At 42.2% G+C, this 12,998-nt stretch overlaps 1 protein-coding gene across 4 annotated transcripts in view; it reads left to right on the top strand.

The window, feature by feature from the left end:
- Uxt (ubiquitously expressed prefoldin like chaperone) overlaps positions 1-5,031 on the top strand; it is a 10,826-nt gene extending 5,795 nt beyond the window's left edge. For all 4 annotated transcript variants that reach the window (XM_031347279.1, XM_031347194.1, XM_031347364.1 and 1 more), the window contains exons 6-7: positions 4,430-4,493; positions 4,679-5,031. In XM_031347279.1, the coding sequence (XP_031203139.1) occupies positions 4,430-4,493; positions 4,679-4,732 (118 nt within the window). In that variant the 3' untranslated portion in view covers positions 4,733-5,031. The remainder of the gene's footprint in view (positions 1-4,429; positions 4,494-4,678) is intronic.
- The last annotated feature ends 7,967 nt before the right edge of the window (positions 5,032-12,998 follow it).

The raw sequence follows: 12,998 nt of genomic DNA, 5'->3' as shown, positions 1-12,998 counted from the left end.
AGGCGTGCGCCACCACCGCCCGGCTCCATCGTGATCTTAATAGCAGACATCCTGGGCCTCTGCCTCTTAAAGTCTTCCCACCCTTTCTCTATGATTTTCCCTAACCATTAGGTATAGGAGTTGGACTATAGATATGTCAGATGGGTTCAGGCACCTTACAGTCACTTATTCTCTGCATTTTGACCAATTGTGGATCTCTGTAATAGTCTCCATCTATTCAAAAAAGCTTTTTAAATGAGGGATGACAGCTACATTTATCTGTGAGTTAAAGGATATGGTTTTAGATTCTCAGGTCTATGAGCACTCCAGCCATGGATAGTTGGCTAGGTAGTGATATCTTGCTAGTCAGATCATTGTTGTGGTTCACAGGCTCTACAGCTGGGTAGAACTAGTAGATTGATCCTCTCCCTTGGCATCTTGCATACCACCTATGAGAGCCAGTCTCCAAGGAGAAGGCTTCTAGGTTAGTTCCAATTTGCTTCCTCCTAAGTCTTATGACTAAGGAATATGGTATTTTCAGCAGTGGTCTTACCCTCAGGTTCTTGGAGGCAACTAAGGAGCAACAGCAATTGCCTATATTGTTTTGAGAGTCTGTTGACCCTGACTAACAACTCTGCAATAGTCCAGACAGAAGGATCTTGAATTGGAGGCCAGCTGAGCTATACTTGCCACTGGGGTTTTTGTTAGATAGTCTATAGCTTTTGGAGAGAGCATTATCGCCCCAAGTAGTATAACTTCATTTAAATTTGTATGTGTGTGTATGTGTGTGTATTTTATATATATTTTAAGTAAACATAAAACAGTGTTTCCCTGTGGCCTTTTCAATCATCCTTGGTGTTTTTATACCTCCTGTCCCTCTTCCTCGGTGTTTCTTTTCCTCTCCACTCCCCAGATAAAAACCACCACCACTTTTCCAATTTCCCCATCATGGCACCTGTGACCTACTGTCCCACTCTGTACAGTTCATTCTCTTCTCACTCTCTGGTCCCTTTTTACTTTAATAGTTTCTGTGGTTATTCCAACTTACATACTCACATCTAAAGATTTGAAGCTAGGATCCACAAGTAAGAGAAAATTTTTAGTGTTTGCCTTTCTGAGTCTGAGTTACCTCATTCAGTGTAATATGTTCTAGTTCCATCCATTTACCTGTAAATTTCTTTCTTTTTTTTTTTTTTTTGTTGTTTTTGTTTTTTTGAGACAGGGTTTCTCTGTGTAGCCCTGGCTGTCCTGGAACTCACTCTGTAGACCAGGCTGGCCTCAAACTCAGAAATCCACCTGCCTCTGCCTCCCAAGTGCTGGGATTAAAGGCGTGCGCCACCACCGCCCAGCTGTAAATTTCTTGATTTCATTTTTCTTTATAACTGAACAGAATTCCATTTTGTAAATGTACCATATCTTCATTATCTATTCATTAGTGGAGGACATTTAGGTTGTTTCCATTCCCTAGCCATTGTGAATGAATAAATCAATGAGATACATGGCTAAGAAAAGATATTCTTGCTCTCCAGCATCCTATCCTAACCATAGCCTTTTTGAAGAATTTGGGGTCCTTTGAATGGATCAGTCTTTATTCATTCAGCATCAGTTGGATCCCCACTCTGTATCACATACTTTTCTGGTCCTCATTATATAGCAAACAAACAAACAAAAACAGACCACAATCTGTCCCCACAGCTATCATTTTGATCAAAGGAGACAATAAGTAAGGCCATGATGTAATATAGATGTTGACAGTGCTACAAACAGTACATAATGGACATCGGAAGTTTTGCTTGGGATGAAGCAGTTGTGGTATTGGATAGAATGGCTGACTGGAAATGAAAAACAGAGAAGAGCCTTGAAACTGGGGTACATGTCCATCAGTAGTAGAGTGCATTACTGGAATGTGTGAGGTACTAAATTCAATGCTATTCCTGCAAAAAGAAGAAATTCTAGATTTTTGCTAAGCACCCAGAAAGATGGTGCTACTTCTATCTGAGACAGACAAACAGACCAAGAGGGAAGAGCAAGATCTCAATGTAGGACTTACAAAGTATAAGGGTCTTTGACAGTGAGATAGGTTTTTGAAGGTGGCTGGCAATATAAATTTGAGAGATAGTAATATATAGGTGGACTCATACTGGTTTTTTTCCAACCTAACTTCCTATCTCATTTTTTTTTTTCGAGACAGGGTTTCTCTGTATAGCCCTGGCTGTCCTGGAACTCACTCTGTAGACCAGGCTGGCCTCAAACTCAGAAATCCACCTGCCCCTGCCTCCCAAGTGCTGGGATTAAAGGCATGCACCACCACTACCCAGCTACTTCCTATCTCATTGCCTTGTTTTTCATGTAGTATTTAGTTTCATTTACCCCTCACACTGAATCCTGCATTGGCAAATAGATCAGCACAATTAAACAGGGTTTCCTATCATGTTATCGAGCCTTGTACCATCCAGCACCTCCTGGTGCTTCCACATTGTCTTATACAATATTTCTGAATGGTTAACTTAATTTCCAACACTGACCACTTCTCACAAAGTTCCTTTGTGCCAGCCGGGCGGTGGTGGCGCACGCCTTTAATCCCAGCACTTGGGAGGCAGAGGCAGATGGATTTCTGAGTTCGAGGCCAGCCTGGTCTACAGAGTGAGCTCCAGGACAGCCAGGGCTACTCAGAGAAACCCTGTCTCGAAAAACTAAAAAAAAAAAAAAAGTTCCTTTGTGCCTCTTGGTCTTTCTGTGTACAAGACCTTTTTACTGCTTAACTCTCACTCCATCTTCAATTATTCTTTTTTATTCTTCAGAAAGTTCTTTTTTGGTCTGCTGTATTCATTTTGACTTGATTGTATAAATAAGGATTCTCTTAGATGAGACCTGATTCAAGCAGATTTGGACAGAAGGAGTTGACTGATTTATGTAACTCAACAGTTCAGAGCTAGGATGGTTTCAGGCATCTACATTTTCCCAGGTGTTTTTATGCCTTAGTCTTTTCCTAGAGTCCTTTCTCAAATACCCAACTATAATCCTTTGTCACTGCCTTCAAAATACACCCCAAAATGAGTCATTTATCATTACTTCAACTTTCTTCCCTGTGATCTGAGCCTCCATTGTTCACCTGGACTATGCATTACCCTCCTCACTAGATTTGCTGCATTCACATTTGGGTTTCTTGTCCTGTCAGTGCACTGCTCAACAGCCAGGTGGATTCTTTTATTTCTCAAATCAGTTTGCATCTGTCTTCCACTCACGACCTTCCCCATATTAGCACCTTATTTAATGTAAAAGCTAAGATCTTTACCGTGGTACTGTAGACTTTCCACCCTCTGCCTCCTCCCTCACCTCTCTTGACTTTACCTTTTAGGATCCTCCTTCTCTTATTCTTTAGCCACAATAGCTTCTTGGCTGTGCCTGCACCATACCAAGCATGCGCATACCCCAGGCACCTTTGTATTGGTTTTTCTTTATGGTGGAACACTTATCTTCCATATCGCCCCCACTAGGTGGTAGGGTTACACATCTGTAATCTCAGCAGTCTGGTCAGGAGAATCTTGAATTGGAGACTATATAGTCTCAAAGGGAAAGCTCTCAGTGAAACCAGACCTGAGCAGGAAGCCTCCTCTTCCTACCTCTTCTTCAGTATTTAGTTCCTTATACTATTTATTTCCTTATACTTTGGTAGATCTAATACATAATTGTGTGTGTATACTTTGTCTCTTAGTATTTGAAATAGCTTAGTGCTGAAGTGTACATACTGCTGTTCAGAGTAACTTGAATTCGGTTCCTAGCACCCATGTCAGGTAGCTCACAGCCACCTGTAACTACACCTCCAGGGACTCTGATAACTTCTTCTAACCTCTGTGGGAATCTATAATCATGGTATATTTCCCACACATATAACAGATAGATAATAAAGGAGCTCCAGGAGACTAAGAATTTTGTTTCATTTACTGCTGCTTCTGCAGCTCCCTGGCATGCAAAAAGGCACTCAATAATCTTTACTTATCATTATATAGTCATTGTGATGGGTTTCATAAAGAGTTTCTTTCAAGTGTATCACATAGTTTGATCATATTCATAGACCCATACCCCCCCACTTCCCTCATCCCCTTATTTGTTTTTTAAAAATTGTTACTACATTTTTTCTGAGTACATGCAAAGGTTAGAGGGCAACTTTTTTAAGTCAGTTCTCTCCTCCAGTATGTGGATCCTGGGTATTGAACTCAAGTTCTCAGGTTTGGCAGCAATCAACCTTTGCAAGCTGAACCACCTCTCTGGCCCTATTTCCCTCAGTCTTTAAATGGGGAAATTCCAAGTGGTAGCCAGACATCTCTGCATAGGATCAGAGCAGGTGTAAGTCACCCAGGATGCAAGCATTTCTTGAAGTGATAAGGAAGAATCATCCTTATAGCCCTAAGTGGGGCCCATTTTGCCCTTTCTTGTTCCTTTTTTCCAGGCTCAGCGACAGCCTCACCAAGGACTCCATGAATATCAAGGCCCATATCCACATGATGCTAGAGGTGAGAGCAGCTCACTCCACCCTTCAAATATTTTTAGAGTGATAACATGAAGACAGGAGAAAGCCAAAGAAGGGAGGGGTCATCTTTCCTTCTAAATTTAAACCAAAGAAGTGAAAAACAGGACAAACCTGGGACAGGACCTGGACCCAGCCTATCTGTTCAGTATACGTTGTCCTCTTTTACAGGGACTTAGAGAACTACAAGGCCTGCAGAATTTCCCAGAGCCATCTCCCCATTGACTGCATCTTCCCAGCCTCCAATATTAAAGAGCCTGAATGCCTTGGAATCACATAGCCCTTTTTTCCCCTAACTCTGACTAATTGACTAAGTGCCCTAGAGACCAAAATTACTGGAAGACCCATCCTTTCTGTAGAACCTCTAAAATATTCTAGAGGTCTTGCCTCCAACTTGTGTTTTCCTCCTAATTTATGCTTTACTTTCTTTTGTCACCTTTAGAACACTGACCCTGCTCCTCACAATTCCTTTTCCTAGATATTTGTATCTGTGCCCTTTGTATTACCATAAAGAATGGACTGATTCCTGGGCTGAAGACGAGGTTCAATTGGTAGAGTGCTTGCCTATCACACATGAAACTTAAAATTCAGTCCCCAGTACTGTGTACATAAGCTGGGTATGTGGCACACCTGTGACCCCATCACTCAAGAGATAGAGGCAGGGGGATTTTTTAAGTTTAAGGTAATCTACATGACACCCTTGAAACCAATTTTTACAGTTCCAGTTCAAAGCGATTTGTTTCCATGGTTGTCAGCTTTTAAAGATTATTTATTTTATGTATGTGAGTACACTGTAGCTGTACAGATGGTTGTGAGCCTTCATGTGGTTGTTGGGAATTGAATTTTAGGACCTCCACTTGCTCCGGTCAACTGTGCTCGCTCTTGCTCAAAGATTTGTACTTATCATACATAAGTACACTGTAGCTGACTTCAGACACACCAGAGGAGGGTGTCAGATCTCATTAAAAGTGGTTGTGAGCCACCATGTGGTTGCTGGGATTTGAACTCAGGACCTTCGGAAGAGCAGTTGGTGCTCTTACCCACCGAGCCATCTTGCCAGCCCTAGGCCATCAGCCTTTTACTTCAGATCTTAAGGTTTATTGTCTTTCACAGTGGTCATCCAGGTACCCTAAATAGCACTACTGCCCAATCCTTGATTGGGTCCGGAAATAGTAGTTCCAATAGTTCTAAGTAGTTCTAGTTTCCAACAGTAGGCAGAGATTCTGCCCTCCCTGCTACAGCCCCTACAGCCTAGGTTTAAGTCCAGTCTTAGATAACCAGAAACCAAATTCCGTCCTTATAACTGATTGCAGCTTGACTCTGCCCTTGTAGACAGTTAATTTCCACCTCTCAACGCCTCTGTACATCTGGCAGCCATTCTGGCCTCCTGCTGGATTCTAAATTCGTCTTGCCTAGCTAATTACCATAGCGTTACCCTACCCGCCTACGTGGAGTTGAGCCCTACCCTGCTGCTATTCCCCTTTCTAAATAAGTCCCGTTTCCGCTGAACCTTATAGTGTACAGCACAACCTACTTTGGTGTTTTGGCCACAGTCTGGGAGTATCCGCCAATCAGCTGAAAACAGCCCATCCACCACCCCTCCATACTCATTTAAGCCAATCGGTGTGAACTGGGAGTCCTCCCCGCCCCGCCCCAACCTTGGCACTTGGCTAACCAGTCCTCCTTGACCCAATCGGCATGAGGCACTAGCTCCGCCCAACATTGATTCAGTCGGCCACCCGCGGTCCATCAATCCCCTTTAAGCCAATCGTGTCACAGCTCTGTTAGCATTCCTCCACCACCAGGCCCCTGGGCTTAGGATCCTTGGCATTTTGTCCAATCAACGAGCAGCAGGACGCTTGGCTCCTCCCACGAGGGCCCACGTGAGCGGTGGGGAAACGCAGGGGCGGCTTCTGGTTGCAGCTTCTGCCGCGCCGCCACCACCGCTGCCGCTTTGGAACCCGGGCCTGGGGGGCGGTGGGGCCTCGTATGGAGCCCCCGCCCCCCGGAGCTGCTGCTGCCACCGCCGCGCCACAAGCAGGTGAGCCCTAGACCCACAAGGTGGAGGGCCCTGACCATGACCCCACGTATTCTCGCCCCCGCACAAGGGATGTGGTTTGCCCCAGCCTGCCGGTGTTCAGCTCCACTACCATCAACTGATTGCCCCTGTGAGTGCATTGCCTGCTCCTTGCCCTTTATAGTGGATCTGACCATGGCCTAACATCCTGCTGTCTGTATAATGGATCGGTCTGTGAGCTTATGATTTTCCCCACCCCAACTTAATGGACTCGTCCGTGGTCTTGCCCTCCCCAACCCCCACTTATTGGGAACCAGTCTGTTGCATTGTCAAGTCCTTCTTTAGTAGTAGATGTGACTAAAATATTTCCATTTCCCCTAGCCTCAAATTTAAGGGGAGCCTTCTGTGGCTTTGTTTATTGAATCCCTCATGTTTATTGTAGTGAATCAATCTGTGACACTGTACCCACTTCAAACACCCCTTTGTTTGTTCAACAGTGAGTCCATCTAAGTTTATATTATTGCCCCCTTGAGTCCCCAGTACATAAAACCCATGACTTTATCCACCTCCTCCCACTACCCCATCTTACCGTGAATTAGTTTGCATGCTTGCATTCGTATCCCTCTAGTTATCACCGCCCTAACTTTTCTCCCTTATTTGTAGACTCCAGTCTTTGGGCTGCTTCCTTTTAACAGTGGGTCAATTTGGTGCTTTGCAATTTTTTTTTTTCATTTTCAACAGCCCAGTCTATGGCCTTGTCCTATCTTTCATTTTAATTAATCATTATGTGATGGCTTTTCTTCTCTGCAGTTGTATAGGAATCAGCTTAAACCATATCTCACTTTTGTAATGGGTCTGTTCAGAAGCCTTTGCCACCTCAATGTTTACATTCTCTCATATCCTCAGAGCTTGCAATCCCTCCCCAAAGAAGATGGGCTTTATACTTTATTTCCCTTCTCCCATGTATTAGGTCAATCTTCTCTGCCCCCATCTCTCAGAAAGTACTGTGTACTTGTGAAACCCAGGGGCTTTTAATCTATACCATGTTTCCTCATAGACACTTTTTAAAAAGATTTATTTATTATAAATAAGTGTCTGAAGACACTGTAGCCGTCTTCAGACACACCAGAAGAGGGCATCAAATCTCATTACAGGTAACCACTATGTGGTTGCTGGGATTTGAACTCAGGACCTTCAGAAGAGCAGTTGGTGCTCTTACCTGCTGAGCCATCTCACCAGCCCCCTCATAGATACTCTTAACCACTAGACATTTTATTTTGCTATAGTCTCAAGTACAGTAGTGGTACTAATGTTAATGACGATCGGATCTAACTTTATACTTTACACTTGCTGTTTACCAGGCAGAGTGTTCTATAGTCTCCAGCTTGTTTATTCCTCATCATAGCTGTGTGGGACAGGTAACTGAGAAAACTAGGGCATATGGAGGTTAAAAGCCTTACTCAGAAATGGCCCGATAACTACTTAGAGGAATGTTTTTGACATGCCCCTCTCTTACCTCATTGCATCCCATATGAGGGCACATTCCTTAACAGCCAAATTAGTTCCAATTACCAGGCTTTTGTTTCTGCTGCTCTTTCTGCCAACAGAGCCATCTCCATTCTACACTGGTCTCAGGACCTCAAGTCCTAGCAGTGGTATGACTTTACATAAATGGCTTAACTACTTTCTCCCTGTACTGGGCTAAAATGGGGAAGTCAGAACTATATCCTTTCCAGTGTGAGTAAAAATATGTGGGTGAATTAAACAAGTCACCTCTCTGACCTTACCTCCATCATCTCCACATTTCAGACCCATGTTATAGCCATGCTGACTTCCTGCTCACTGCTTCTCAAAAACAGCAGGTATAGGCCAGCCTCAGGGCCTTTGCGTTAGCTCTTCTTTCTCCATTAACACTACTCCCACATCTCTGTATGGTAACTTCCAAAGTCCTGTACACTTACCATACCCAAAGGAATTTTTTCACTACCCTGTGCAGGGAACACAGTAAGAATGCCATTTGATTTGTAAATAAAATGAGTATAAAATGATGTGTTAACAGAAATGTGATGTTTATGAAAAGGCACAAATAGAAAAGATGGTTCAGAGAGTGCTTTCATGTCTTTGCATCTTGGGTAGTGTTATTTCAGCAAAACATGAGTTTGTCACACTGGGTGCTTGGAATATAATGTATAAAGATATAGATATATGTGTGTTTCTGATATCATTTTTTGTGTCAAAGTAGTCAATACTCAACTCTTTTTGACCACCTGATTTTGTATACCCAGCAGGGTTCCGATCTCTTTCCTGCTTGCTTTGGCCCTTTGTACTCTGTCATGGTTAAATACACTATATAGATTATATAAATGTCTGTCCTCCTCAGAATAGACATCCTGTGGGAACTTACAGGCTTTATCTGCCTATTCATTGTTCTACCTTCATGTAAAAATGTACCTTCTGTACAGTAGGTGCTTGCAATAATCTGTTACACAAATTAACTTGGGGGGGCTGTAGTATCTAGACTGTGCATGATGGCTCACAGCTATATATTTCCAGCATGGAAGACCAAGAGAGAATAAAAACTAGCCTGGGTGACATAGCGAGTTCCAGACCAACCTGAACTACAGAGTGGGATCCTGTCACAAAACTGACAATGAAAATTGTATCCCAGACATCACCAAGGGGGAGATGCAGATAAGAAAGAAGAGGAATGTAAGAATTAAGATCTCAGTTTGAACTGTTTAAATATTAACAGCTATTTACTAAGCACCTAGTGAGTACCAGGTATTTATTCTAAATTGGGGAGATATGGAGAAGCAAAACAGGCAGAAATCCCTGTACATAAAAAGTAGACATGACTAAATAAGTAGGTAAAATTAGATACCACATTATTCAGAGGCTAAGGAACAGACAAATGGGGCAAATAAGACCAGAGTATCAAGGTGTTTGAAATCTTTGAGACAAGGCATGCTACACTTGGAAATGTGACTCATTAGTTAAGGCCTGAAAGAAACAAAGGAGGAAGCCATAATGTGTAAAGGAAGAGTGTACCAGAAAGACCCTGAAGCCCAGATTATGGCTACCATGTTCAAAAGCCAGTGTGACTGGAAACGAGTTGAGGGGGAGGGGTAAAAGACAAGGTCATAGAAATGTTGAAAGCCAGATGGTAGAGTCCTACAGAAAGTTGAGGGGGAGGGAAAAGGTTGATATACAACCTAAGGGCTAATGTTTATTGCATTTCTACCATGTGCTACAGACACTTTTCTAAGTACTTACATATATATAGGCACATTAAATCCTCATTTTTAAAAATTATTTTTTGATTTGAGAATAAATTACCCTATTTCACAGATATTCAACAAGGCATAGAGAGGTTGAACAACTTGCTCAAAGTCACAAAGACAGAACAAGGCAGATTGTGAGGCTGTGAAGATCAGGACAGAACAACTTTGCAAGAACAAACAAGTTACTCTATGCACTGGGTCATGCAGAGGGAAAATTCTACCTGGCAAGGAACATTGTGTGCCTCAGGTAGACACTTCAGGGCTTTCCCCTTTACCAAAATTATCCTTCCTATGGACATCAGTATGACTTGCTACCCCCCACCACCACTACCACCAAACATCACTTCTTAAGGAAAGTGTCCTACTTGTCACTCTGGGATCTTGCCTGTTTGTGTTTTCTTAAAAAACTGGCCTTGAGTGGCTAGGGATGCTGAGTTTGAACTCTGACTGCCAACATCCAGCAGCTCATCCAAGGGTGAGACCTTAGGCAAGTTACTTAATTAACATCTTTCTCCACACTTCACTGGCTTGTATGCAAAATGGAGACAGTAATACAATCCTCCTCTTGGTGGGTGTTATTGTCTTGTTTTCTTTTTTGAGACATTTCTTAGTGCCCTATGAATGTGTGAATTATACTAATATGCAGGGACTCCTGTCTGTTGTGTCCTAAGCTGTTTTGAGGCACCCAGCAAATGAGGTGAGGAGTGGAAGGAAAGCCTTTTGAGAAGGGCAGGTAAGTAGGATACCTGGTAAGGCCTATGTGAAAAAAGCAGTAATCAAATTCAGCTCGTGTCTTTGTTAAGCTAGACACTTGCTGGGTTCTGACATATCTCAGAGGAGGTGGTGAAATTGCCTATTTTTGCCACTAGAGGTCACACTGCACTCTATAGGCCTCTGAAAGAATCTGGTGCTGGGAATATTTAGTCCCTTAGAGCTCTGAGGATGGGACTCTGATCCACTGTCCCTTGGCACTGTAATTTGGACAGCTGCCTAACACTGTTTCTGCTAAATGAACCTTGAACTGGCTCATACATATGAGGATCATACTGTAATTTCAAGCAGATTAAAGAATAAAGCTATAAATCTAAATCGTAGGTTCTTCAAAACCTTAAAAGGTTTATTCTTAATCCTTAATCCAGCAATCCCAGCCAGGTAGACAGCTGGTTGATTAAGTCTCGTCCATGCAGGGACTTAAACAGGTTCAGTGTTAGTTCCAGTTTGGTTATAGGAAAAGGTAATGGTAAGATAGCAAGTGAATAGTGAACATCCTTCTGTTAAAGCCATATTTTGTTTTGCTTTTTTTATTAAACACAGATTTCTCTGTCCCTCCTCCCCATAGATATATATAGCTTACTGTGTGTGTGTATGTATGTATGTGTGTATGTGTGTGTGTATATGTGTGTGTATGTGTGTGTGTATATATATATCAGATATTATATATATAAGATATAAGCTGTGATATATATATGTGTGTATATATATATATATATATATATATATATATATATATACACAGCTTACCCCCACCTCTACTCCTCCCAGTTCTTTCTCACTTCCCCTCCCATTGGAAAACAAACAGACAGCAGGGTAGTCATGGTATAGTGCATGCCATTAATCCGGGGCAGCCAAGGCTATTATTCAGAGAAGCCTTGTCTCAGAAAAACAACAAAAAGCCAGGCAGTGGTAGCAATTGCCTCTAATCCCAGCACTCAGGAGGCAGAGGCAGGTGATCTCTGAGGCCAAGGCCATCATGCTGGTTTCAGGACATCCAGTACTATACAGACCCTGTCTCAAAATAAAAACAGGAAGGAAGGAAGGAAAAGAAACAGGCTTCTAAGGGATAATAATAAAATATAAGATAAAAACAAAAAGAGCCCAAGAAACAGGCCCATTTGTTTGAACACTAGGGAATCCCATAAAAACACTAAATTGAAAGCCATAATATGTACACAAAGGATCTGGTGCAGATGGTTAAATTCTCAGACCCCTGAAGCTGGTCATGGTGACCCATGCCAAGTATCTCAGTACTTGGGAAGTAGAAGCAGGAGTTCAAGGTCATCCCCGGCTGTATGGCAAGTTTGGGGCTATCCTAGGCTATATAGACCCTATCTCTAAAAATAAAATAAATAAACAATGAAACCACTTAGACCCCTAGAGAACTTGGCTCAAAGGCAGGAACCATCACAACAGCAAAGCTACTTGGACATCTTTTGCCTTGTGTAAAATTAGTGATATTGTAATAAGAATATCTCCTTTCCAAAAGGAAAAAAATACCTATTTTTTCTGAGTTGGGAAGAGAGATAAGTGAGTCAGTACCTATAAAAATAACAACCCAGGCCTTTATCTAAAACCCCATAGACCAGATGTATTTCAGAATTGTGAATTTTTCAGTTTAGAAAGGTAGCATGGTGCACATATGATATGTTACATAACACCCTCAGCCAGCTCTGTCACTAGCTGCTTTTAGATCTCTGCACCAGAATGCATGAACATTCCTACTAAGCAAGAATCAATAAAAGCCAGAACAGGCCTTGCTTTCTTTCCAATCATGTTTTGTTACCAAAAGAAGCCTTTGTTCTTAGAGGGTTTTGGATTTAGGGATAGCAGAAAAAAGATTTGTGAACAAATTAGAAAATATTTACTTAAAGTTTATATCCCAAGCATGTTAAATTTAAAATTCATACAATAATAATGATACATGATCTCTACTTTATAGATGAGTATATTACTATTCCTGTTTCACAGATGAGAAAATTTGCAATACAAAATTAAGTAATGAATTTGGCCAGAATCTCACAACTAATAACTGGCAGATCCAGGATTTAAACCAGAAAAGTCTAAAATTAGAGTTAGGTTGATTATGCAGTAGGCAAGATGGCTTCTGCTTAGAGCAGTGCGTGACATTATATCAAAGAATAAATACATGCTTGTTTAAAAAAAAAAGGCTCACAGCCAACCATTGGACTAAATACAGGGTCCCCAATGGAGGAGCTAGAGAAAGGACTGAAGGAGCTGAAGGGGTTTGCAGCCTCATAGGAAGAACAATAATATCAACTAACCAGACCCTCCAGAGCTCCCGGGGACTAAACCACCAACCAAAGAGTACACATGGAGAGACCCATGGCTCCAGCCGCATATGTAGCAGAGGATGATCTTGTCGGGTATCAATGGGAGGAGAGGCCCTTGGTCCTGA

This window comes from Mastomys coucha, chromosome X (assembly GCF_008632895.1).
Source record: "Mastomys coucha isolate ucsf_1 chromosome X, UCSF_Mcou_1, whole genome shotgun sequence".
In the NCBI taxonomy this organism is placed as follows: Eukaryota; Metazoa; Chordata; class Mammalia; order Rodentia; family Muridae; genus Mastomys; species Mastomys coucha.
Note: the sequence above shows the minus strand (reverse complement) of the source record. Positions and strands in the feature narration are given on the sequence as shown.